Source organism: Hemitrygon akajei, chromosome 7, assembly GCF_048418815.1.
Source record: "Hemitrygon akajei chromosome 7, sHemAka1.3, whole genome shotgun sequence".
Taxonomy (NCBI): Eukaryota; Metazoa; Chordata; class Chondrichthyes; order Myliobatiformes; family Dasyatidae; genus Hemitrygon; species Hemitrygon akajei.
In genome coordinates, this window is record NC_133130.1 from 179,051,314 (window position 1) to 179,078,924 (window position 27,611).

At 38.9% G+C, this 27,611-nt stretch overlaps 1 protein-coding gene across 11 annotated transcripts in view; it reads left to right on the forward strand.

Moving 5' to 3' along the window:
- The window catches only part of LOC140731227 (rap guanine nucleotide exchange factor 1-like), a 173,911-nt gene extending 147,095 nt beyond the window's left edge, over window positions 1-26,816 (forward strand). For all 11 annotated transcript variants that reach the window (XM_073052719.1, XM_073052721.1, XM_073052724.1 and 8 more), the window contains 11 exons: window positions 1,798-1,873; window positions 2,420-2,504; window positions 2,671-2,763; window positions 8,571-8,756; window positions 8,948-9,032; window positions 10,789-10,883; window positions 12,628-12,706; window positions 12,960-13,061; window positions 17,426-17,523; window positions 24,240-24,368; window positions 24,791-26,816. In XM_073052719.1, coding sequence (XP_072908820.1) covers window positions 1,798-1,873; window positions 2,420-2,504; window positions 2,671-2,763; window positions 8,571-8,756; window positions 8,948-9,032; window positions 10,789-10,883; window positions 12,628-12,706; window positions 12,960-13,061; window positions 17,426-17,523; window positions 24,240-24,368; window positions 24,791-24,941 — 1,179 coding nt within the window. In that variant the 3' untranslated portion in view covers window positions 24,942-26,816. The remainder of the gene's footprint in view (window positions 1-1,797; window positions 1,874-2,419; window positions 2,505-2,670; window positions 2,764-8,570; window positions 8,757-8,947; window positions 9,033-10,788; window positions 10,884-12,627; window positions 12,707-12,959; window positions 13,062-17,425; window positions 17,524-24,239; window positions 24,369-24,790) is intronic.
- The last annotated feature ends 795 nt before the right edge of the window (window positions 26,817-27,611 follow it).

Consider the following 27,611-nt stretch of genomic DNA (forward strand, 5'->3'; position numbering starts at 1 on the left):
TTTTACTTTTGACAAGCAATTCTATTAATTTTATATTTATATTTACTCTATTTTTATGAACAACTTCTGTAATTGAAAATGATGCATTTGTGGTGACCCACTTTCCAGCGCACTCGAACCGGCTCACAAAATGGTGCGCGCGGGCAGAGAGGCCGGCCCCAAAAAGGGCGCCAGGCCTTCTTCACTAGCAAGGGGAAAAGCCCACGCGCGGGAAGGGACTGTGAATATGCACCCCCTACAGCATTCCCGCCCAGATCTGTAGGGCGGAAACGGGAAGGCTTAAAAGCGAGGCCGCGAGGTTTGAATAAATCTTTTACGCAACTGCAACTCACCGTCTGTATGTCGTTATTCCAGCACTGTGTGTAGCACACCGCTACACATTAACCAAATCATAATAGTGCAATGTAGTGAAACACAATATTCACCAATTTAAGTGAATCAGTTAGTTTCCTATGATTCTGCAGACAGAATTGAGACCTTGTATGGTTGTGTGATTAATTGACTAGGATATAACTTTAATTCAATTCCTGATTTTGATTCATACCTTCATTCCTCTATATTTCTTTTATAAATTGATATGGCTGCATTAATGAAGAATGACTAAGTTCATCTCATGGTAATTGTATTCTTAAGAGTGAGAGCACAAGCAAATGAATTTTGGGGTCAGCCACAAAACTTGACAAAACAGTTACAAACTTGTTTCCCAGTTGATACTTATGAAAACTTGCAGTAGCTGCCAAGATGTTTCTTTGAGAGGCTGTCAGAAGGGGTAACATGTGGGGTTGCCAAAGAAGTGATGCCCACAGAATAACAAAATTGGTTGTTAATTTGTAGCACCAAACACTGCTAGAATTGTTAAACTCCAATCTTTTTAAAAACACTGTTCAGAAAGCGTTTTTCTTCCTGAGGGCATTCTATTCAAAAAATGCTAATTGGCCATTAGAGAATTTTAGAAAAAGGCGTTGAGAACTTTAAAGACATTATGATACTATGTATACAAGTGGACTTCTGAAAATTTAGGCATTATCAAAACAAGGGTCCACAAAGAATCAAAAGGTTTATGGGTAGCTTGGTACAAAATTGGCAGAGAGGAGTGAATTGTGCTGAACTAATTTTCTAGACTGGATGGGGTATGCTGTGATATTTCCTAAAGTTCAGCAATTTGATTACTGTTTAAAATGTACTAATGTCTTGGATTTGGAGAGCATAATTTGTAAAAATTACAGATGTGAAGTCAAAAGCTGATTATCTTGGCTGAGGGGGCAGTAAAGAGAGGGGTTACGAGACAAATACTTGTTTTCCTTTCTGCCTTAATCTAAACTTTGGAATATCACCTTACATGCCCAAGATAGGTCGACTGATCCCTCTTTATTCTGCATTTGGTTGGGAGGTTTCAACTTTACTAAAAATTGATATTTCCACTTGAGGTTGGTTAGAAATTAACTGAACTATAAAGTTGATCCAGCCATGATTTTATGTTCCTGTATAATCAATGTAGCTGTTGCATCAATGGAAAATTTAAATGGAGAAAATCACTAATCATTGGCAAACTACTTGCCAAAAGAGGGCAGTTTTGAAGCTGAAGTGGGAAAATGAGGTTTTCTAAAATCTTAGTGTCTTTAACTTAAATCAATTTTACTGTTACCATAAGCATAATAGATTGAGGGAATTCCAAACTTTGACACCAGTCTTTAGGTGTTATCATGGCTTTAATTTTGATGCAGTTGTAAATTGAGTTTACTTTTTATCTTGAATATTTAGTCTTAGGACATTACATTTTCAACTTTTTTATTTTAGGGAGAAGATGGTCCAGAGGTACGAGGAGGCTCAGTAGATATTCTCATAGTGCATGCAACTGAGACAGATCGTAAAGGTAAATGTACAATATAGGAATGACCTTCAAAGAATGGAGTTAATCATAGTTTTTTTGCGATTCAGATTCTAATGGGAAAATTATTTTTTGCTAATCACTATTGAAATATTGTATTTTACTATTTTGTATTTTACCATTAATGTTCTCCACTTTGAGGGTCCAATTAGTTGGTCTTCTATTAGTTACTTTAAGTGATTTATTTAAATGTTGCTTCAAATGTACTGTAAATTTAATATTTTTGTTGCTGAATTAATGTTTCCTGGTTCCTTTTGAGTTCTTGCTATATGTTCCTTACATTATGATGTGACCTGGGCTAATGGATAAAGTCAGGATTTGGTTATTGGAGTTCTGACTGAAAATTAGCTAAGCAAGTGACAACACATTCCATAAAGTTAGAAGCATTCTTTTTGTTTCACGGAACATTTCTTAAGTTCTGTTAATTATGATGTTGAGGGATATTGGATGACATATGAGGTTATTCAGTACGTATTCAAAAATGATTTGTTTCATTCATACTTCCCACTGCCTGCCCATCTTCCTCCTCAGATTTAGTCCTTTACTGTGAGGCATTCCTGACGACCTATCGGACATTCATTCCACCCGAGGACATCATCAAGAAACTACACCATCGATATCCTTTTCAGGATTCTCAATTAGAACTTGTCATAAAGGACAGTTAATGTAGTGACATGCATCCTGGGAAAATAATACTATGATGACACCTTGCTTTAACCTTGTGCTACCTAATTATTTTCAGAAGCACCACATACAGATATTTTTCCCTAACTTAAGACCACTTATGAGAAATTTTGCCACTGTCCTGACACATTCAAAAAACGGGTGAGCAAGAATACATTCTTCGTTTTGGTACGAGTGGTGGATGAACTCTGGTGAGTAATACTGGCAATTGCAGTGTACAGACATGTTTAAGAAAATATGAGTATTATTTGTCTGAAATAGCTTTTACTGCCTACATGACTTCAGAATTATTCATGTAATAAATCCAAATAGTACTACTTGCATCTGTTTTCTATTTGTTGCCACATTTTTCCCATACCAAAACTTCATAAAGCTCCAGCAGAAAATAACACATCTCTTAGCAACCCACATACTTATTTGCCCAAACCTAAAAAAATTCCCTCTGAAAAAAATCACCAGAATTTGTTTGTGTTAATGTTACTTTTTTGTTACTGAGTTTTAAACAATTATTTCTGTCTAACTGTTGTACCACCTCTGGAGCAAAAGAGTAAAATAGATCAGGCAGACTAAAAAAGAAATAGATTTCCAAAAAAAAATCTTGCTGTATTCTGGATATTTTACCTTTATTTTGTGAATTGGTTTCCCTCATACCAAAAAAAAGTTCAGCTGCAACTTCAATATGTGAACCTCTGCCATGTATTAGTGTGTGTGCAGTCCATATAATAAACATATTGCCGTCTTGTGAATATGTTGAATTTGAAACATCTGTTCAGCTTCCCTCTTTGCATGCAATACATATTTTCAGTCTGTTTTGTGGTCTCTCAAGTATTTGTTTAATTATCAGGGATCAATGTGATATGAGAAACTTCTGTCAATTAACATAAAGTAGAACTAGATGAAACTGGAGGTACTTCATTCAGTGAGATTCTAAATTGAACAGTGAAATAAATTATTGCAGTGACCCTTGTGTGTTAAGTAGCCTCAGATAATTTCCTCATAGTCTTCATCTTTTCAAGTTAGTTGCACACCCTGAGAGCAAAGTGGTGCCAAATTTATAAGGATGAGTGTTTACCTAAGGAACTTGCATGAGTGGGCAAAATACTTGGAAGTGCTTTGTGCCTCGGCTGCACTTAGTCATCAGTGCTACGCATTCCAAAGCTGTGAGCCAAATTACTTGGCAGCTAATGTCACAGGTCCGCGGTATACATTAATAGATTGAGTGGTATGCAATTGTTGTTGAGTGAATTATAGAAGTGCAGCTAAGTATGCCCTCAGCTGTTTGTAGTGGTTCCTACAATACTTTGCATCAGATTGATTAGCAGGAGATGAGATACTGTTTCCAAGTGAATATCTTTAACCATTATTGTATCCTGAATGTCATTTTTGGCTTTAAAAGCATTTGTACTCTGACAAATTTATTAATAAGGATAGAATCATGGAGTGTTTAGAACGAAAATAGGCCCATCATGTCCATGCCGACTATCAAATTCATATCCCCATATACCAGGACATGATCTGTAACCTACTGAGCCTTGCCAATTCAAGTCTTCACCCAGATAATTAAACGTTGTGAGAGTACCTGCCACTACCAACTTCTCAGGCAATGTGTTGCAGATTGCAACCACCTTCCTAAAAAACAAATTCTCAAATATTCTCTGAACCTCTTCTTCCTCCCAGTAAACCTTCCCCCTCTGGTCTTAGACACCTTTTTCCTGGAAATGTTTCTATCTATCTATCTATCTATCTATCCTGTCTATGCCTCCCATAATTTGGCATGCCCCTATCAGATCCCCCATCAACCTCATCTGCTCCGAGGAAAATAAGCCCAACTTATCCAGTCTCTCCTCATAACTGAAATATTTCCAACCCAGGCAACATCATGGTGAATCTCCTCTGCCATCATGTCCTCCTTATAGTGTGGGGATCAGAGCTTACATAATTTTGAAAATGTATAGAGTGCAGGTTAGGAAGGGACATGCTGAATGGTGGTGATCAGGGACTTTTGAAGTAAGAGATCTATTTTGTTTTGACTGTAGTTTGGTTTTTTAATCTCAAGTATGATTCTGTAAACCTATTTGATCAGTGATCATTACATTGCACTGTAGGTAAGAAGCCATCTGGGATACTAAAAAGTATTATAGCTAATAAAAATGGTTGGTTTCTCCCCAAATGAATAAAAGTAGTTCCAGTTGCCAGTAACTAATTACTCCGAGATCAATTGCTAAATACCTAATCTGACATGAAGATTTTCTAGCAATATAAACATGGAATCTTATCTTGTACCTGTAGTGCAGAAGTAATTGATTTTGTGTGGATAAGAACAAGCAGTAGCTCAAATGAGCCATTTGGTCTGTATTTTTGTTTGCCTTTGTACAATGATTTCTCACGATCTCTTAACATCCCAAGTTGTAGAATGGATGTCTGTTACATATACTGAGATAATTCATTCATCTCTTCCTTATTTTTTACCTGTTTCTCATCTGTGTGTTGTCTTCTGGCACTATCTGAAATGTGTCCCATGACAAAAGTCCTAACAATACCAGTGCAATTTAACTACAATCCTATTTGATTCCCTGGATAGGCAGATATGGGGAACTTCAAAGCCATCACCTCTAGTTACTACTCCAAACTATTTTCTTGCTATCCATTGCAACTGTAAGAGAGTTCCTCAGATATTCAGAACCCTTGCAATATATTTAAATTTGAGTTGAGTTTTCTATCACACCTTCATTATTACTAAGACCAGCTATCTTCCCCAAATTGATACATTTTTCAGGATGTTAGCATGTTTCTTTGCTATCCCATATTGCCTTTGAGAAATTAGTGGTGAGCTACTCTGAACTGCTGTAGTTCTTCTGGTACGCATACTTCAATGTTGTTTTAGGATTGTGACCTGTCAAGAAGAATGGTGATTTCCCTCCGCCCACTCAATGTGTACCTTGTTTTCCATGCAATTGTTTTCCATGCAATTGCTCTCTTATTCTCACTTTAAGGACCACAGGTTTTTGAGGTGCTGGTATATAGTGCAGTCTTGCTACACCTGCACTGAGGGAAATTAATATTGAATGGGGTGTCACTTAGTGGGCTCTGTCAAGCTGTTTGTGTTGTTGGAGATGCAATCTTCCTATCTAGTGGACAGTATTCTTTACAGCAGATTTGTGCTTTACTGATCGTGGAAAAGTTTTGGGATGTCAGGGTGTAAGGTACTTGCTACGGCATACACAACTAATTTATTCTTGTAGCTGTACTGTTTATGTGACCGAGCCCTGTTGAAGTTCTTGTCAATGGTGACTCCCCAGAATAAATCTGTTGGGTGACTTGGTAATAATGATCAGAGTAGGTAGTTAGATTTTCTTTATGGTGATGGGTCATCAACCAACACTTCTGATGTGAATGTTACAGTCCTAGCTTGATTGTGTTGTAATGTTACGTGCAGACATGGGTAGGCAGAGGAGTTGTGATCATCCCCACTTTTGACCAGTATGATGGAAGACAGATCATTAGTGAAACTGCCAAAGATGGTTGGGCCTTGGATGTTGTCATGAGCATCTAGTGATGAGTTGGCAATAGAGTAATTGGTCTTGAATAAACCATCTTCTGTGTGAACTTTGACTTCAACCATTGGTATGGGTTCTGCTAGGGCTACTTCATGCCACCCATGATAGAATGCTGTTTTAATTTCAGAGGCAGTCAGTCACTCTTGCCTCTTCTCTGCATCAGCTTGTTGATCCATGCCCGGATTAAGGCTAAGATGATTTATAGACTCAAGTGGTGGTCCTAGCAGAATCCAAGCTAGGCATTGGTTGCAGGTATAAAAACACTGGAAACTTCCAGCAGGTTAGACAGTTGCATGAAAAGAAGGTGTTAATATTTCAAGTCCTAAAATCCTTTGTTAGACCGGAAAAGAGAGAAAACAAGTTAGTTCTCCAGTTTCAGCTAAGGTGAGAACAATATATCTGATGTGGAGATATCCAATGGATTGATAGTATTTAGAGCAGTTTGTGTTTTGTCTGTGTTAGGTGTTGCCAAAATTGGTTGTGGGACATGCCCGGCAGTTCAGCTTGTATTAAAAGCAAGTCACAGAGAGCAAAAATGGCACATTATTGGCAAGTCAGTTAATATTGCACTTTATATTACTTTGATAATTGGGAGTTGACTGATTTGGGCAGTATTTCTTTGGATTGGATTTTTCCCACTTCTTCTGAACACAATATTTCTAGTATTATTTCACATTGGCTTTTGCCAATGTTGTAAGAATATAGGTGCAGCTTGGCTCAATTTGATACTAGTTCTGAAGTGCAAACACGAGGAAATCTGCAGATGCTGGAAATTAAACAACACACACAAAATGCTGGTGGAACACAGCAGGCCAGGCAGCATCTATAAGGAGAAGCGCTGTCGATGTTTCGTCGAAACACTGAAGCACTGAAACGTCAACAGTGCTTCTCCTTATAGATGCTGCCTGGCCTGCTGTGTTCCACCAGCATTTTGTGTGTCTAGTTCTGAAGTGCTGGTCTTCAGTGTTGCAGTTGGGATGTTGAGTTGGAGAAAATGCACAGCCATTTCATGAGAGCGAATCAACTTGACAGAGAACTGGCTAAGATGCTCATAATCTCAGGAGGAGCCTTTAATAATATTGATAACTTTATACTTGCCTCAGATTGTCTGTTGAAGTCCGCGACTGTGCCTTTGCTATCTCTGGCGTTAATGTTTGCAAAGCACTGCTAAGTAGGACCGCACCTTCCATCCTTCTGCTGCCTATATCCCATTTTACATTGTCCCATTTCCCCGTCACTTCTTGGCTCACTACCTTTCATTAGCTTGTAGATTAAGCAATTTCAAATGTCTCATCTTTTTTTATCTACTCCTTGCATTTAATGTCCTTATTTCTACAACCTTCTGTGCTCCATTTGTGGCTTCTTCACATCCCCAATTTTAAATAACTCCATCATTGGCAGCCCCTTTCCATTAGCAGCCACCCCTCCATAAAAATCTCCAACTCTCTGCTACTTTACTGCTTTGAGATGTTTCTTTTATCTGCATCTTCTTTTCCTATGATAAATCCTTGCGTGTCTTTGTTGAACCTTGTTTGAATAAAGCACTTTTGTAGGGAAGATTTGCTGTTTTAAATAATGCTGAATAATTGCAAATTGGTGCTTACAGTTAATGAAGTACACTTAAAATGTTGTTTGTGTTATTATGCTGGAAGTACCTGAGTTACCTGGGGGATGGGGTGGAAAGGATCTAAAACTACACTAGTGAAACAAGCAAATTATGATTAAGTAAGCTTGTTCTGTGAGCATTAAGGCTGATTTATACTTGTGCGTCGCATCTACGCTGTAGGTACCGCGTACCCTAAGCCGTAGGGTGACGTGCACCTCCCCAAAAAAGTAAATCACGCATCGTGGCAACACAGACTGCAACAACTGTGATTGGTCTGCTTGGTAGCATCGAATTTCCTCCTACACATTTCCGCCATGTCTGTACACTGATGCAAAATAGATGAACCAAATCGTCAAATTTACCTGCTGACATGCGAAAATGTTTGAAATGCATTTCCTCGTCCATGTCTTTCACAAAGAAACTCAACACAGTGGCATAGAAACCCCACTGCCAACTAGAGTTTTGGCGCACGCCTGCTCGCTATAGTGTAGAGTGATGCAGAAGTGAAAATCAGGCCTACGGCGTAGCCCATACACACAAGTATAAATCAGCCTTTACATATTATTCAATACCACTGCCTGAAGGGTGTTCATGTGATTGAATGGCAACTTGTGACACAGATTATGATAATACTTAATGAGAGGAAGTAACCTATATGTCCTTTTTAACATCTGTTTACCATTGTTTTTTCCTGTACACATCTCACAAGATTATGTTCTATTTTAAAACAGGGTAAATATTAAATATCTGCAATACGGATCTAGAAATACTGCCTTTTATGCTATACTTGTCGCTCATCGTCTGATCGATCCTTTTTTGTTGTTTCCTTTCCCAGTTTGGTAGAGCTATCGGATGACATCCTGAAGTTGCTAATGGAACTTGTGTTCCGTTTAGTATGTAGTGGTGAACTGAGTCTGGCGCGAGTTCTAAGAAAGAATATTCTGGATAAAGTAGATCAGAAGAAGACGGTGAAATACTCTGGTTTGATGAAGCCATTGGCTGCACGTGGGGTAGCAGCAAGGTACAGGTTCCATGTATTTTTTTTTTAGACATTCTTTTATCTTGGTTACGTGGAAGGTTTATAACTAAATCGCTGCAAATGGGCAGTCTGTTATTTTTCTCTCAGTATTTGAGAGAATCTGTTTTGTGAAAACAGAAACAAATCAATCCTTGATTTTCACTAACACCCTGAACTGTCTTTTATCCCTTCAGGCCTGGAACCCTTCATGACTTCCACAGCCATGAGATTGCTGAACAGTTGACACTGCTAGATGCTGAGCTGTTCTACAAGATAGAGGTAATGTTCTGCCAGGGTATACTTGAATAAGTCATTGCTCTACAAATCATACAGATGATTACATTTATATGAACATTACTGACATGAGATAAGCTGTCAGGTTGAAACCATACTATTCTACTTGAACTGTTGAAAATATTGTAGTCCAGTGGGATTAGAGGATTCAAATGAAGAAAAAATAATCTGGGTGATAGTATTTGTGCCAATTTTGTTTTAAGTAGCCTCATTCCTCCTTTTAGCACTAGTTCATAGCCCTGAAGTCCTGCTAAAGGGTCTTGGCCTGAAATGTCAACTGTACTCTTTTCCATAGATGCTGCCTGGCCTGCTGAGTTCCTCCAGTATTTTGTATGTGTTGCTTGGATTTCCAGCATCTGCTGATTTTCTCCTGTTTCTGAAGCTCTTCAATATATGTTTTTCAGGTGATGAGGAATTCTGCATCTGTCATCCTCTCAGGCAGTAGAGTCCAGACCCTGCCACCCTTTATTCTCTATCTACTAATTAGTATAGTTCTTATGTCCTCTTCTTGGATCCACCCTGTTTACTTTCTCTCTGTCTCTCATTATTGAGATGCAGTTAAAATTTCCCTCATTCCCTTCTGTTTCAAAGAAAGCAAATCAAGCATGTCCAATCTGTCCTAATGGCAACACTTTCAGTTATGATAGTTTCCTTTGCAACCTCAGTGCAGTTGCATCATTCCTGTAATATGATGACATAGTCCTGTGTTATAATCCCCCTATGCTTGGATTCCATGCAAACCATCACAATATGCCTTTTTAACTGTCATATTCACTTGATTTTCTGCCTTTTAAGGATCTGTAGACACCTTTGTTCCTTCGTAGTAACTATCAAGTACAGTGCACTTCTCTGCCTTTTTGCATCTCCTGAGGTTCATTGCCTTATTTCTCTAGATTGTTACCTGTCCATCTGTACAGACCATTTATATCTTCCTGTCTCTAAAGGTTTTGTCCTTGGTGTCACCCATGTGTCATTTTTGTATCATATATACACTCTATCATGCTCCAAACACATTTGTTAATGTATGTAGCAGAAAGCAAGGACTGACGGCAAAGCCCAGTGGAGTCCTGCTACTAACGCAATAACATCAGATCAGTATAAGTGAGCATGCATGAGAGGACCACTGAGAATTAAGTACATCTTTGCTTTTGTGGTTTGTAGTGCACATCCATGGCCAGTAAAGATGAATTTTGGACTGTGGCCATGGTTTGTAGATAGGTTTATTGTTGAAGGCAGCCCAGACTATTCTTCAGGAAGAGGTCCTTATTATCGGATGCAAATGGAGAAATTTCAGCTGACAACTTCATGTTTCTTAGATTAAATTAGCTTTATTTATCACGTGCATTGAAATGTACAGTGAAATGAGTTATTTGTGTCAACAACCAACACAGTCTAAGGTGTGGTGGGGGAAGCCAGCAAGCGCCAACATAGCAAGCATCTTTGAAATGTGGGAAGAAACTGGAGCACCTGGAGGAAAACAATATAGTCACAGGGAGAATATACAAACTCCTTACAGATAGCAGTGGGACTGAAGCCCAAAGTTGCAGCTGGTGTTGTATTAAGCTAGTCGCTATGCTACCATGTACACTCCAAGTCAGTAACTGTAGTGCTGTAAAATTTAAATACTATTGGTGATTGCTTTGTGCTGAAGTTTGCATTCTGGTCGAAGTTGTATATTGCTGGTTGGGCAAATTGTTTGGCTACGTTCATCTCTCTGTTTTAACACTTCTCTTATTGACAGATTCCTGAGGTTTTACTCTGGGCCAAAGAACAGAATGAAGAAAAGAGTCCGAACCTAACACAGTTTACAGAGCACTTCAACAATATGTCCTATTGGTGAGCATGAAACAGTGTTCTCAGTTCTTTGGTGCCACAATGGTTGAGATAAGAAAATCTGAGTTCTGGGTGAAACAACTGATAATAAGGGGTGAAATAAAAGTGGGCAGTGCAAGATCAGGAGTAGTACTGGGATTGAATGCCATGACAGTAGTGAACAGTAGAGTGGAGAATTTTACATTAATTATTAGATTAATTATGATCTGGGTAGTACTGGTTCAGCGTTTGGTGATGGGATCATGAAATGAAGAGTGGTCTGAGGAGACATTAGAGAGCTGACTTCTAGCTGGGTAAAAGTCTGAACTGATTTCACATACTATGACCTCACTTTAAAGGACTCTGCAACTCGTTTTCTTCATATTATTTATTTATTTTATTTGCCATTTGTCTTTTGCACATTAGCTGTCAGTCTTTGTGTGTAGTTTTTCCATAGATTCTATCATATTTGTTTTCCTGTGAATGCCTGCAAGAAAATGAATCTCAAGATAGTATATGGTGACATATATATACTTTGATAAGAAGTTTACTTTGAATTTTGTGCTAAAAGTTAGTTTGCCAAGTTATCTCATCTTTGGCATTCAGGTTTACTGGCTGTATCAGGACTGAAGAGAATGGGAAGGATTTAAGGCAAGGAAATTGAAATATCAGTCAGCAGTTTATAATGAAAAGTTGGTGACAGAAAGGAAATCTGAGCAAAAGGTCCAGATGGAAGGAGATGGCAGAAGTGGTCGACTCTTTGGTGGTGGAGAGGGCGGTGGTTGGCAAGTTGCTTTAAACCAAGATGTAGGCACAGAGTTGAACAGGAAAGAAGAGTTTAATGTCATGTCAAACTGTATCCATTAATGTTGTAAGAGGGTTGCAGAGGAAATAATTGGGAAATACAGTGAAAATATACCAAAAGGTTCCTGCTGACAGGAACAGAGTTTACATCAGTGCTGCTGAAGACTTTCAAAACTGCTGTTCAGCATTGAGCAGAATAGATTTGGTTTTAAAATTTAAGACTCCAGGTCTGAGTCCTTTACATTGCAAATTAATTAAAGATTATTCTTTATACATATATGAAAACACCAAAGGACGTTATGATGATTTGTTTGTAGTACTTTCACTCCCCCTTTTATCAGATTTTTGCTGTCTTTAGCAACAGGTTCATATTGAGGTCTCACATTGTGGAGAACTGTGACAGAAAACACTTACTCATTACTATTTTGTTGTTTAGCGAGATGGTGCAGAATAGGTCCTTCTGGCCCTTCCAAGCCACACTGCCCAACAACCCCCGATTTAATCCTAACCTTGTCATGGGACAATTTACAATGACCATTTAACCTACTAACTGATATGTCTTTGGACTGTGGGAGAAAATTGGAGCACTCAGGGTGGGGTGGGAGGGGGGAGGAACCCACATATTCCACATGGAGGGTGTACAAACTCCTTACAGATGACGTCAGAATTGAACTCTGAGCTCTGATACCCCAAGCTATAATAATGTAGCTAACTGCAATACTACTTTGGCAAAGCGATACACTTGCTATTATGAATTTGTGAGCCATGTCTGCTTCTCCAGTCTCTTAAGCTAATACCCGTTCACCACATGTTACTTAAGCAATGTGTGTTAACAAGGCTGAGTGACTGCAAAGTATTGCAGCTAAGCCAGATGTATTTTCTTGGTACCATTGTGAGTGTCCAGGAATGGATGCTAGTTATCCATTGAGAAACAGTTTTTATGTTAAATCCTCTGGTCTTTCAGGGTGAGGTCAATAATTATTCAGCAGGAAAAGGCACAAGATCGAGAACGGTTACTCCTCAAGTTTATCAAAATCATGAAGGTTTGTACCTGGTATATAGTTTAATTTGCATTTCTTGTAACATTTCTCTGCTGTCGCTACGCTTGAAGTTGTAAGATTTGCTAAAAACAGATGTATATAAAGAATAGAATTTAATTTTAAATCTCTTGCCACTTTGATCAATAGCTAGAAAAATATGTGGTATATAGTGAAATCAACATATTGTCCATTTAACTCTTAACTTTGAAATCCTTGCAGCACATGTTGAAATTCAAACTTTTTGTTTCCTTTTTAGCACTTACGCAAACTGAATAATTTTAATTCATACCTGGCTATATTGTCTGCATTGGACTCAGCACCTATCCGGAGGCTAGAATGGCAGAAGCAAACTTCAGAGGTAAGCTTCCTCTTGACTCTTAAGGCATTTCTTAATGATTTGATTCATTTTTGCAGAGTGCCTTTAGTGCACTAAAAGTTCTTTTTAAAGTGACAGTCACCCCGGTGTTATTGCGTCTTCTATAGGTGTTGTGTCTGTATGACATTCTGTGAATGAGTACCTGAATGTATATTTCAATGTAAAACACTCATTGGAAAGAAAAAGAAGTCTGAAAAAGAACTGATTGAATAGTGTACGAATTACAAAATCCAACCGGATAGTTAATGGTGAATCATTACCAATCAGTGGTGAACAATGTACTAGATTCACTGAGCCACAACTCTTGAATATATTCTGTGACCAACAGATACTTAGGCACTCTTTTACGTCTCATGCTCTCAGTTTTTTTTAACAGTTTGTCTTCTTTTGCACTTTGGTTGTTTCTCAGTTTTTGTTTATGTGTGTTTTTGTAGATTGATACATTTTTTATTTTTCCTCTAAGTGCCTGCAAGAAAATGAATTCCAAGTTAGTATATGGTGGCATCTACCTACGTTAATGCATTTTCTTTAAACTTTGATGGAATTGAAGGATTGATAAAATTGGAATGCTTTCCCCCACCCTCACTCCCCAAGATTAGATTCAGTATAGGTGATTTGTGCACTACAGGCATATGTGGCTAATGACATTTGTGTACTACATAATCAGATGAAATTGGTCAATATTGTCATTGACACATGCGTATCCTTCAAATTGAGGAACAAAGCTCCATGGAAGATGAGGTCATTGCAGATTATACAACAGTAATTTAAACCTAACCTTGAAGTAGCTTTTTTTTTAAAGGGAATGTGGTGGGTTGCCTGAAGTGGCAACTTAATCTTTACTCAAGACACTTTATAAAACAATGTCTGGAGGGAAGACTGAGTTTGAGTAACTGATGCCAAACTTTAGAACACAGTATTATCAGAATTAGCTTTAATCTTACTGGCATACGTTGTGAACATCAACGTATTGTTGAAGTTTGTTAACATCAGGATGCTTCTGTATTACAAGCCTAACTCCTAGCATCATAGTGCAAGCAGATGCTGGTACATGGCTGATTTTAAAGCCTATGGCACAGCTAGACTGTGTTTCCTGAATGCTGATTATGAGAACGTATTTTGAATGTGCCAAGCGTGACTAAACTGCAGAGATGACGAAAGTTGTTACTGAGCCTTTTTACTAAAAAACTATAGAGACAGAAGATTAATAAAGTGAAGATTAATTGCGTTCAAGAGGATGGTGACATTTCTCTTCTAAAGTGAGCTGAACTGATGATTAAATCAGCTGGGTTTTCTTTGTACCACCTCTCGCCACAAAAGAAGCTCATTATGCTCACCAGCAAGTGCTGTGGCAATTTTTTTGCCAATTGTCCAAAGATAAACAGTAGCTATTCTCCTGGGGAGAGAGCTATTAGAGATAAGTGGATTCTGGCTTCAGGCAAACACACCTGTTTAAATGGAGATTGGATTTTAATCAACTCTCCACAGGGCACTCAGTAGCCCTGAAACCTGATCCAGTCAAAGTGGATCTGTATAGAAATTGCAACAGTGAAACATTTAGCCTTTGCTTACCCAATACTAGTGTTTATCTAGTAAAGTGTGGCCCTAATCCCCCTGTGCCCAATGTCATTGTGTAAATTGTTCTTTTGACTACCATTCAGTTTACTCCAATTTGTTAACATGATTGCTGCTTCAAACAATATTGCATTATGCACTACTAGAATTAATATGCAAGATGTTTCTCCAGCAATTTCTTCAGTATTTTTAATCTTTGTATGTAACTTGTGCTTCCTCCAGTGCTGGCAACTAAGGGAAACTACAATTTCCATTTATGCAGTCTTATTATTTTAAACTCTGATTCCCCATTATCTTGTCTCTGAAGAAGATGCCTGTTAGTCTCAAAGCCATTGCAAAATCAGAATGCCCTGATGAATTGGCCATGCCAGGTCAGGCAAATATATAACTAGCTTTTGGAATTCTGTCCTTCCCCACAAACCTGAGCTCTAACTGGGTGAGCTCACCAGCTAATGCTGGGTGAATATATGGCAGAGAACTGGGCCCTTCAGCCCATCTAGTCCATGCTGACCTAATCTGCCCAGTCCCATCTACCAGCACCTGGACCATATATCTCCAAGCCCCTCTCATACGTGTACATATCAAAACCCCTCTTGAATCACGTCCACTACTTCCACTGTCAGCTTGTTCCGCACTTGCACTACCCTTTGAGTGAAGAAGTTTCCCCTCGGGTTCTCCTTAAACCTTGCATCCTAAACCTTTGGCCTCTAGTTTTAGCCTCACCCAACCTGAGCTGAAAGTGTGCATGCATTCACCCTCTCTAAATATCCCTCAAATTTTGTATATCTCCATAAGATTACCCAGTTTCATGGGTTAGCCTTAGCACTACTGCAAACATGATGAGGCAGGGGGGCTAATCAGGTTACTGATCCTTGGCTGTTAACCTATCTGCCTCTTTGGATGTAGGTGAATGGTCTTTACAGGGCCTTACTCCGCAAATGGGAAAAATACGAGAGAGACAAAAGAGAAAATTGAAAAATGAATGAAAAATGAAATCAGTAATGCATAAAACTGGATTTAAATTGAATGAATAGTAGAATTTGCCAGTATTGCCTTGGGGCCAAATACAATAGCAGTTGCCTCTTGTCACTTACTTGGAAGAAAATGGGTGACTTATTTCTCGATACTTATGTGTGTGTTTAAGCACTTGTAGGAATTACTGGATAAAAATAGCATCTAATTAATTGCCTTTTGTCCTTACAGTTTTATGGATATAACTATGAAGAAACTGTTTAATTAAAGCAATCAAATTTTGGTATCTTAGCTAATGATAGACACAGACAGGAGGTGAGGAAAGCCCTAGCTCTGCAGAGTTTTTGGAACTACAAGGCCAGTTATTTGTTTCCCTTTGCAAACATATCAGCACTTGGCCTGACGTAGATCACATTCTTCTAATCCAAAAATATACATTGGATTCCGGTTAATTGGGCCATCAGTTAATCAGGGCAGCTGCTTATTTCGGACAACTCTTAAGGAACAAAAATAATCCAGAAAATAGCCAGGATTCCCTTACTTTATTTGGGACACTATGAACTTAATTAGGACAGGAGACTGCCGCTGAATAGTTTCTAACTAGCATCAGTCAATCATAGTTGCATGACTGTTAGTCACTGCACTATCCTTAGAGTGAAGTTTTTAAATTACATCAGTTGCATGTGTTTGTTTTTAAAAAGCACTGGTTTTTCTCACTGATAGTTGGCGAGAAATAAGCAGCAAAACAATTCAGAACTGTTTTGCTCACTGTGGCTCACTCAAGCATTCTGGCTTGGAAATGCCAAAAATGTCTGGGAGTGAAAAGGAAATGATTTCATTACTTTAAGTTAGGAACTACAAAGAATTTGAAGGTATTGACAATCATCTTAAATGTTCCAATGAGAATGATGATTTGGAAGATGCAATCCTCTGAAACATTCTATAAAGGCAATCTATTATCTGCACTAGGTGTTTGCACTCATTTTGTTCATTTGGAGTCAAACAAAAGAACACGGTGTACAGTGGATGTATTTCATTTTACATAATTTGATACTCAGTTAACCAGTAGTTTCTCTTTTTTTAAAATTTACCTTTATAACTATTTGCATGAAACTTCAACTAATTGGAGCAGCTGCTTAATTGGGCCAAAATGTACTGGTTCCGTCCCAGTCTACTGTATTTTTCTACAACAAATCTGTCCAATTTTGCTTGTGAATAAGTAGGCTCTTTCCTTTCACGGTCCCACTTGGAGTTGCGTTCTTTGGATTATTTTGAACATTCTACTGATCAATTTCGGGTTGTCTCCTGTACTTCTTGATGAAAGTAAGGCAACATGTTTGCAATACTTAATCCAATTGCAATCTATTTTCCAGAGGAAAATATTCAATCTATTACTTTCCATGGGCCAATTCCCTTTCGTTTTGATTACTCGTGCATTTTTCTGCATTCATTTTGAAACAGTTGTTTGGATTTTGTATTATTGAAATTTGGCATTTGTTCACACTCACCTAAGTTCTGAATGCTAATCTTAACTTTAAAATTCCCACATGGACTCGAGATAGCATTATGCTCAAATCAGAAATTCAGTAATCTCATTACAACTATTCATTGTAATGGGACTATTGTACTTCTAACTTGAGTATAAAGTTTAATTTATGTTTGCCTTGTGGTGAAGCAAGTCATGTGTCCATTCCTAAGTGCCTTAAATTCCTGGATAATTGAGCCTGTGAAAAAAGTTCACACTTCCACTGGTTGCTGTGGCATTGATGGACAAACTAATATACTCCAATTACTTTCAGGGCCTGGCTGAATACTGCACACTCATTGATAGCTCCTCTTCATTTCGAGCATATCGTGCTGCTTTGGCAGAGGTGGAACCACCCTGTATACCTTACCTGTAAGTATGCAAATGGCCCCTTTTCTCTCTTTACATTCCCCATTCTGGTTCTGCACTCACCTGCCTCCTCTTCACTTGCCCATCACCTCCCTCTGGTGCACCTTCAGTACTTCAGGCAACTGGTAGTGATGAATGTAAGGGGCATTTGATTCTGTGACCTGAATTGTTAGACTCTCATCTGGATACTGATGGATACACAGCAAGTCATCCAACAGGTTAGACGGTAACTCTCAATTCAGTCATTTTCAAAACACTTATTTGCATGCGACTTTATATAAAGTGCAAGCTTTCCATAACTACAAAGCCACATTTTCTTCCTTTTTATTGTTAATTTTAAAATACAAACAAGAAAAATTGCCTGACTATTGTTTTTTTTAAGATTAAAGGATTAAAAATTATCTTTATTTGTCGCAAAGCTTCAAAACATACAGTGAAAAGTGTCGTTAGCATCGATGACCAAAGCAGTCCGAGAATGTGATGGAGCCTGCAAAGTGTTGCCATGCTCCCAGTGCCGACATAGCACACCCACAACTTACCAACCCAAAGGCACATGGCTTTTGAATGTGAAAGGAAACCGGAGTACCCGGAAGAAACCCATATGCGGTCACGAGGAGAACGTAGTTAACAATAACTGTAAGACAGTAGGAGTTCAGTGACCACCTTCTGTACCATACGTTTCTGTTATTCTGTGATGTACTTTGTCTTCCCAGTAACAACTCCAAGACAGGGCCAAGTTCTCACAACTGTGCACATCAAAGAGCTGCTAACAGGGACTGTCATTTATTTTTCTGGTGACTTTATCTCACCTTATATCTCCAAAATAACCTTTTTTCCCCCCCAATCCAATGGACAGCTAAAATGACCTCTTAGTGTTCAAGTAGATTGCAAAGACAAATTAAAGTGAAAGAAATTGGGTTACAGGGAAATCAGATTGCTTATCTGAAAGCCAGTATGGACCCAATGGGCCAAGTAGCAGTGTTAATCTAAGCAAGTACTAATGATAGGAATGCCATGTACTTTGTCATGAAAGTCCTAATTTCTAATGTTGGCCATGATGTGTATCAGCAATGATATCATCCATCCTGCAGCCTGGGCTGCTTCAGTGAACCCCTTGAGGTGTCTAATGGAGTATTGCAACTTCTGTACAGTTCCCCGCTCAAGCATAAAAATCTGACCATGACCCTGCTCTGAGTTAAACCTGTAAAGCATAGCGGCACCCATTCATGTTAATGGAAAATGTTGGCTCAGTGGAGAAGGTGAATAGCGAAGTAATTTAAATTTTTAATAATTTTAATTGATTTTAGAATGCAGTTATATTTATCCTTACAAATATGAAATTTATTTGAGCAATATTTTGATTTTTGTTTGGTATGCCCTAATTTAATCTAATGCCTTAAGGATGTTAAAAGTAGTCAGATTTAGTAGTCCTGGCTACACTTGACAGCATTGACAGCCCTGAATGTTGATGGCTAGAGGTTGGAGCCTCAACTGAAACAAACATTATACAGGGTCTGGCAGCCAGTCATTTATGGAGCTTTAAAAAATCTATTTCAGTGCCAAGGCGAATATTCATCTCCTTGGAAAGACATTGAGTGTCTAAGTTTAAAAACTGTGCTCTCAAATATGATTTTGGAAGTACTGCAATCTCTTGACCAAAGGACTGTGGGGTGTAAGTGTCATACTAGAGACAAGCGTTGAACTCCCTAGTGCAGTATTGTGGATGTGGAGCCCTGGTAGAATTGTCTTTCGTTAAACAGATCTAACATATAAAGAGGCTTTGAGGAAAGAGAAGCAGAATAAAGGGTGTAAAGGTAGAAGGGCTAAAGTGGGTGTACTTCAATGCAAGAACCATAAGGAACAAAGGTGATGAACTGAGAGCTTGGATACATACATGGAATTATGATGTAGTGGCCATTACAGAGAATGGACTGGCACCAGGGCAGGAATGGATTCTCAATATTCCTGGATTTCAGTGCTTTAAAAGGGATAGAGAGGGGGAAAAAGGGGAGGAGGTGGCATTACTGGTCAGGGATACTATTACAGTTACAGAAAGGGTGGGTAATGTAGCAGGATCCTCTTTTGAGTCAGTATGGGTGGAAGCCAGGAGCAGGAAGGGAGCAGTTACTCCATTGGGGATATTCTATAGGCCCCCTGGTAGCAACAGAGATACCGAGGAGCAGATTGGGAGGCAGATTTCGGAAAGGTGCAAAAATAACAGGGTTGTTATCATAGGTGGCATTAACTTCCCTAATATTGATTGGCACCTGATTAGTTCCAAGGGTTTAGATGGGGCAGAGTTTGTTAAGTATGTCCAGGATGGATTCCTGTCACAGTATGTTGACAGGCTGACTAGGGGGAATGCCATACTAGATCTAATATTAGGTAACGAACCGGGTCAGGTCACAGATCTCTCAGTGGGTGAGCATCTGGGGGACAGTGATCACTGCTCCCTGGCCTTTAGCATTATCACGAAAGGGATAGAATCAGAGAAGACATGAAAATTTTTATTTGGGGAAGGGCAAATTATGAGGCTATAAGGCTAGAACTTGCGGGTGTGAATTGGGATGATGTTTTCGCAGGGAAATGTACTATGGACATGTGGTTGATGTTTAAAGATCTCTTGCAGGATGTTAGGGATAAATTTGTCCCGGTGAGAAAGATAAAGAATGGTAGGGTGAAGGAACCATGGGTGACAAACGAGGTAGAAAATCTAGTCAGGTGGAAGAAAGCAGCATACATGAGGTTTAGGAAGCAAGGGTCAGATGGGTCTATTGAGGAATATAAGGTAGCAAGAAAGGAGCTTAAGAAGGGGCTGAGAAGAGCAAGAAGGGGGCATGAGAAGGCCTTGGTGAGTAGGGTAAGGGAAAACCCCAAGGCATTCTTCAATTATGTGAAGAACAAAAGGATGACAGGAGTGAAGGTAGGACCAATTAGAGATAAAGGTGGGAAGATGTGCCTGGAGGCTGTGGAAGTGAGCGAGGTCCTCAATGAATACTTCTCTTCGGTATTCACCAATGAGAGGGAACTTGCTGACGGTGAGGACAATATGAGTGAGGTTGATGTTCTGAAGCATGTTGATATTAAGGGAGAGGAGGTGATGGAGTTGTTAAAATACATTAGGATGGATAAGTTCCCGGGGCCTAACAAAGTATTCCCCAGGCTGCTCCACGAGGTGAGGGAAGAGATTGCTGAGCCTCTGGCTAGGATGATTATGTCCTCGTTGTCCACGGGATTGGTACCGGAGGATTGGAGGGAGGCGAATGTTGTCCCCTTGTTCAAAAAAGGTAGTAGGGATAGTCTGGGTAATTATAGACCAGTGAGCCTTACATCTGTGGTAGGAAAGCTGTTGGAAAAGATTCATAGAGATAGGATCTATGGGCATTTAGAGAATCATGGTCTGATCAGGGACAGTCAGCGTGGCTTTGTGAAGGGCAGATCGTGTCTAACAAACCTGATAGAGTTCTTTGAGGAGGTGACCAGGCATATAGATGAGGGTAGTGCATATGATCTACATGAATTTTAGTCAGGCATTTGACAAGTTTCCACACAGTAGGCTTATTCAGAAAGTCAGAAAGCATGGGATCAAGGGATGTTTGGCCAGGTGGATTCAGAATTGGCTTGTCTGCAGAAGGCAGAGGGTCGTGGTAGAGGGAGTACATTCAGATTGGAGGGTTGTGACTAGTGGTGTCCCACAAGGATCTGTTCTGGGACCTCTACTTTTTGTGATTTTTATTAACTACCTGGATGTGGGGGTAGAAGGGTGGGTTGGCAAGTTTGCAGACGGCACAAAGGTTGGTGGTGTTGTAGATAGTGTAGAGGATTGTCAAAGATTGCAGAGAGGCATTGATAGGATGCAGAAGTGGGCTGAGAAGTGGCAGATGGAGTTCAACCCGGAGAAGTGTGAGGTGGTACACTTTGGAAGGACAAACTCCAAGGCAGAGTACAAAGTAAATGGCAGGATACTTGGTAGTGTGGAGGAGCAGAGGGATCTGGGGGTACATGTCCACAGATCCCTGAAAGTTGCCTCACAGGCAGATAGGGTAGTTAAGAAAGCTTATGGGGTGTTTGCTTTCATAAGTCGAGGAATAGAGTTTAAGAGTCGCGATGTAATAATGCAGCTCTACAAAACTCTGGTTCGGCCACACTTGGAATACTGTGTCCAGTTCTGATCGTCTCACTATAGGAAGGATGTGGAAGCATTGGAAAGGGTACTGAAGAGATTGACCAGGATGCTACCTGGTTTAGAGAGTATGGATTATGATCAGAGATTAAGGGAGCTAGGGCTTTATTCTTTGGAGAGAAGGAGGATGAGAGGAGATATGATAGAGGTGTACAAGATATTAAGAGGAATAGACAGAGTGGACAGCCAGCGCCTCTTCCCCAGGGCACCATTGCTCAGTACAAGAGGACATGGCTTTAAGGTAAGGGGAGGGGAGTTCAAAGGGGATATTGAAGGAAGGTTTTTTTTTACTCGGAGAGTGGTTGGTGCGTGGAATGCACTGCCTGAATCTGTGGTGGAGGCAGATACATTAGTGAAGTTTAAGAAACTACTAGACAGGTATATGGAGGAATTTAAGGTGGGGGTTATATGGGAGGCAGGGTTTGAGGGTTGGCACAACGTTGTGGGCCAAAGGGCCTGTAATGTGCTGTACTATTCTATGTTCTATAAACTGAAGCTCTGATTCCATTACTTTTCAGCATTGCTTTTTCTTACCCAGTATCAGTCAATCATTGTCAGTAAAGCAGATTATTTTGTCATTTTCATATTGTGTTTAGATTCACAGCAGAGCTTTCTGCAATACAGTGGTAATATAGGAGGTTCTTTTTTTCTCACGTGTGTTCTACAGTGAAGAATTACCTCAATATAGCACTTTAAGAGTATAATGTGGATGGAGCTTCCAGTTAAGTTGTATCCAACGTTGTTCACTGTGGCACATCTTCAGCACAGAACTGCAGCTTCAGCGTGCTTGATGTGTGCAGCTTGAAATATGTCTCTGCCACACCTGAGCCAAGGCCATCAACTTGTATAATAGCAACAGATACGAAATGCAGGAGAAACTCAGAGGTCAAGCAGCATCTATGGATAAGAGTAAACAGTCGACATTTTGGGCCAAGACTCTTCTTCAGGACTAGTACAATAGCTACCCATTAAATGGTTCAAAAGAGCTTTCCTTATAGAATAGCATATTGTCAAATCCCTAATTCAAAAATATCCATATTGGAATTCATATTTAATTATTTGCAAGTTTTGTTCATTGTATTTCACCATTTATATAAGTACAAGCCCTTCCCAAGTTGCAGATGTCTGACATGTTACAGTCCATACATGTGAACAAGCATTTGAGAAAACGAGTGCTTGAGACGTGTAGTATGCATTTGCCTGTTGTTATGGGGCTGCAGGTGTCTTCTTCCCTGTGGGCTCTTGATTAAATGCTGTATTTCTGTCTTGCAAATTGTTCAGGCTATGAGCAGTTCTAAAGAACAGAACCCTGCCATAATTTAGGGAGAACCTGTATCTTTATCAGCAGGAGTATGTGTATTTCAATAAATATAAACACTGACTGAAATAGGGACTAAACAGAGGGCAGGATCACACAAATGTGTATGTATCATTCTTTGTATCTAAACATGATAGATTAATCGAAAAAGAGGTCATCCATCTCTGCACAAGACAGAAAAAGCATGGTGATAAAATTAGGAAATGGTTTTCAAAGAGAACTAAGTGTCATATGAAAAAGTTTGGTATGTAATTAAGAAGCCAAATTGTAAATGGTATATTAGTTTTAATTATATGAGGATTATCACGCCACAGTGAGAGTGCACAAGAAATATCATGTAGACAGACCTCTGTTCTCCCTACTTAAAAATCGATATAATTCTCAAAGAAAATGCAACAAAAATTCACCAAATTATTTCTTGGAAAGGCTATTTTGCTATTGGATGAGAGAGCAATTACACTAAGTCTGTATTGGGTCAAATTTAGAACAATGGAAAGTGATCTCATTGAAACTTACAACATTTTTAAAGAGTAAATGCTGAGAAAATGATTTGCCTAGGGTGGCATGGTAGCATAACAGTTGGCACAATCACTTTAGTGTCAGCTCTTAAGTTCGGGGTTCAATTCCTGCTGCTAGCCTATAAGGAATTTGTATATTCTGTCCATGACAATACCATATGGATTTCCTCTGGGTGCTGTGGTTTCCTCTCTCATTCCAAAGATGTACAGGTAGGGTTAATGAGTTGTGGGCATGCTACTTTTGTGCTGGAAGCATGGCGACACTTGTGGCTGCTTAGCACAATCCTCACTGGTTTCATTTGATGTAAATGATGCATTTCACTGTTTTGATGTGCATGTGACAATGTTAATCTTTGATCTCAGTAGAGGCACTTAGAATAAGGGACAGGGCTTTCAAAAGTGTGGAGTTTTCATCACTGACGCGAATCTTTGTAATTCTTTGCCCTGAGAGCTAATGTATCAGTGTGAATCGACAGGTGACTGCAGACAGTTTGGGGGGGGGGGGGGGGAAGGAAACATGGTTGCCCAGATTTATTATATGGCAAACCATGAAATTAGAACAAATGTGATTTACAAACTTCTTGAAAACAGTGCTAATAATTAATTTTAATTTCTGTTTTTTATTCAGCCAGAAGCCATATGTAATGTGCAGGTACCCCACAGAAAGTTTTTGATCTTTGCCCTGATTTTATTTCTACAGAGGTCTTATACTACAAGACCTGACATTTGTTCACCTTGGCAACCCAGATCTAATTGACGGAAAGATCAACTTTTCTAAACGATGGCAGCAGTTTAATATCTTGGATAGTATGCGACGTTTCCAACAAATGTAAGTTTTCATAATATGAAAGGTGTGGCCAAGATATCATTATGTAAGTTTTCTGATCTGATATTGTTTTAAAAGGAGGTAAAAGACACTCTTTAAATGTACTGTGATACTTAAGAAGCAAAGAAAATCCAAGGGCTCTCTCCAGATGTATTTTTAGTTTGTAGCGGGGCACAGGGAGACGTAAGGAAGTAGATCGGAGTGGCGTTCTTCCCTTAAGGAAAGATATGGTCTCATTACATGATTTCTTTAACCACATAACTCAGATAAAAATTTTGATATGAACGCAGTGCCTATCAGTTCTCATGATAGTTTGTCTATAGAGTGATTAATGTAGTACTAAGCTCAGGTGAAAATCTCCTCTGTTGTATAATACAATTAAAATTTTAATATTGTAAGTTATATTTAACATTTTCATTTTTCAGTCATTATGAACTAAAACGCATCGATGACATTGTTATGTTCTTCAATGATTTTGGAGACCATCTTGCAGAGGAAGCACTGTGGGAACTCTCATTAAAAATCAAACCACGTAATATTCAACGACGGAAAACGGAGCGGGAGGAAAAAACCTAGGATTTAACCATGGAGGCTTGATCTTAGATGGCAGCTAATGAACCCCATTAAGTGACTTGCTTTATGTAACTGAGCTACAGAGAATGGTTCATGCCATGGTGCTACACCTTAAGAGCTTCGTTTCAGAAAGAGCATAAAACGGGTGGCAGCACTCTAGGGAAATGTTCCAAGTTTAATGCCATTGCCTGCATTCAGTTTCCTTTCCTACCATTGTGCCAAGCTGTTTCAAGTGTCCAGCATTGGACCCACTCATACAGCTCAAATTTATCTAGCATACCCAGACTGATCCACAGATAAACTCTGCTTTGGAGACTGAGTTTTTTGGGTATAAAGGTACGGCAGTTCACTCATTGGTAGTGGACTTGTCTATAGAATAACAAATAGTGGTACTAGCAATTGCACAGAAAACCTTAAAGTATAATTCTGTACTGTAGGAGAAAGACTGGCTCACTGTAAATAATAGATGTCTAGTTTGATGTGTTGTATTGGATTTTTTTTGCATGTGTATGACTGAATGCCAGTATTTCAAGTTTTGATTGGGAGTGGGAGGGGTGGATGGTGCAAGCTAATTAGAAAGCAGACTCTGAAGTGTTTTGGACAGGATGGTATTCAAAGGGCAAGGGGTGGCTCCTAGTTGTTCCATAGCTTCAGATAAAAGATAATCAAATGCATCAGATGCTATTTCACCTTTCCTGCATGGACTCTCCTTTTTAAGGTCTAAACATTTTTAAGGACTATCTCAGTTCATTGCTGGAATCTGAGCAGCATTTAAAATAATAAGTAAAAGTTGGTATTTGTCTGGAGTTTCTGTATATAGTGAGTCCACAAATTCTTTTAATCCTTCAAATAGTCAATGAACTTGCTTTAGTTGTCAGGTCTTATTGTGAATCATGGATGCTACAATGCAGAATGTCACCTTTACTTGCTTTGAATTGTTAGCCATCAAGCTATTAATGTTGTCTAAGTTTGCACATCTGCAAAGGAAGCATACCATGCTTGTTTATTTGCAGTAATCATTGGATAAGCCTGAAGTGATGTTATCCCTTCTAGCATTTAGGGTGTTGAAAAGTGGTCCTCAATAATATTTGGCATGAGTCCAGATAAGATCATGCTTAGAAATTCAAAATAAAACCCCCAAAGTACAGAAATTTACTGGTTGTTTTCAACGCTACTGATTCTGTTATTGGATAGGATTAGCCTTTAGTTCATCTATCAACAGCAGACTTGAAATGTGCTAAATGATTGTTGATATAGAAATGGGGATGTTCTTCCTGAACCAAACTGGTGTCAAAATTTTCAGCACAGTTGTTGCTGTAGTCCTTGTTCTTTAGCAGATGATTTGGTTTTAAAATGTCCAAGCCATTCTTGATAACTTGAAGTATGAACACAAAAATCATTTGAACTATCTAGTAATAAATTAATGTCAGAACCTCTTGGAATCTCACTCCTTTTGTGCCGTTTGGAAAACTTTAGAATTATGGAGTACAGCAACTTTGGAATTTCAGTAAGAAGGTTAAAAGTCCTGGCCAAAATTATTTCCTTATAAATCTGTGCTTCTCAAATGTTGTCTACAGTGACAGAATAGTAATTTCAACTTGATTAAGAATATTAATTAGGGCTTTAATTTCTTTAACAAATTGTAGATAGTAATTAGTTTAACTTTCTTTTTAACTGAATCATGGAAAATTCAGAAGAGGCTAGTTCAAAGATAAGTGTTGCCACTTCCCTATTGATAAATCATAAAATATAGTTTGATCAGAGGATAATTTTCTTCTTTTTGCAATTCTCTTTAGGAGAAGATTGGATCTAAATAGTGATGATAATGTGTGAGCAATCAAATATGTCCCAAGTTATCAATACTAACCATATTTTATTGGCATTGAAATTAAGACATTAGCACGGGTCTTCATTCTCATCTCCGCTATGTCTTTGTTGTAACAGGTTCAATAAGGAGTTTGTTATCATAAGAGATCTCTGGGGTAGTAAATGCTCTGTGGGGAGGGGGAGGGTGAAGAGAGGGAAAAAGATAGCGGGTTTTCATCCACTTTCAGCAGCAGGTGTTGAGAAACATTAAACTCTGACTGGTTTTCAAACACTGCCAGTCGAGGTTACATGCTGTTCTAGCCCAGATGCATCTTTGCACTGAGTAATCCCACTGCTTGCCCCAACCCTCAATCTTTTCACCCCAAGCCAGTACATGTTGGGGATTAGTGTTGAGTTCCTGCCAAAGCAACAAGGAAGTCAGGGGTTCATTAAGTTCCTGCCACAGCATGCAGTTAGGCATGTTTTTTTCCCTCCCTAAGTAAAGGGTTCAGCCTGAAATACCAAGGGTGCTGTAATGAATGGACACTTTGAAGGATAGCACTAAGTAGAATACCAGTATTTGGACATTGTAAATAACCTTTTTTTTAAAGAACATGAATTCATACATAAGCCAGGTTTTGTTTTATTTTTGTTATAGACACTGAGATTTTAAATAGGTTTGTGATATCTGGCTTGCAGGTTGAATGATTGTGCAAAGTGAAGAAGCAGTTTTTGTGTTGTTTTGTATCTATAGATCAGCCTTAAGCCTTTTTATTTAACAAATTCTGTACACCATTGATCCTGGACTAAGAAGAATTGGAAAGGTTAGCAATTCATTCAGTTTTCTATTTTTAATTAATTTTGTAC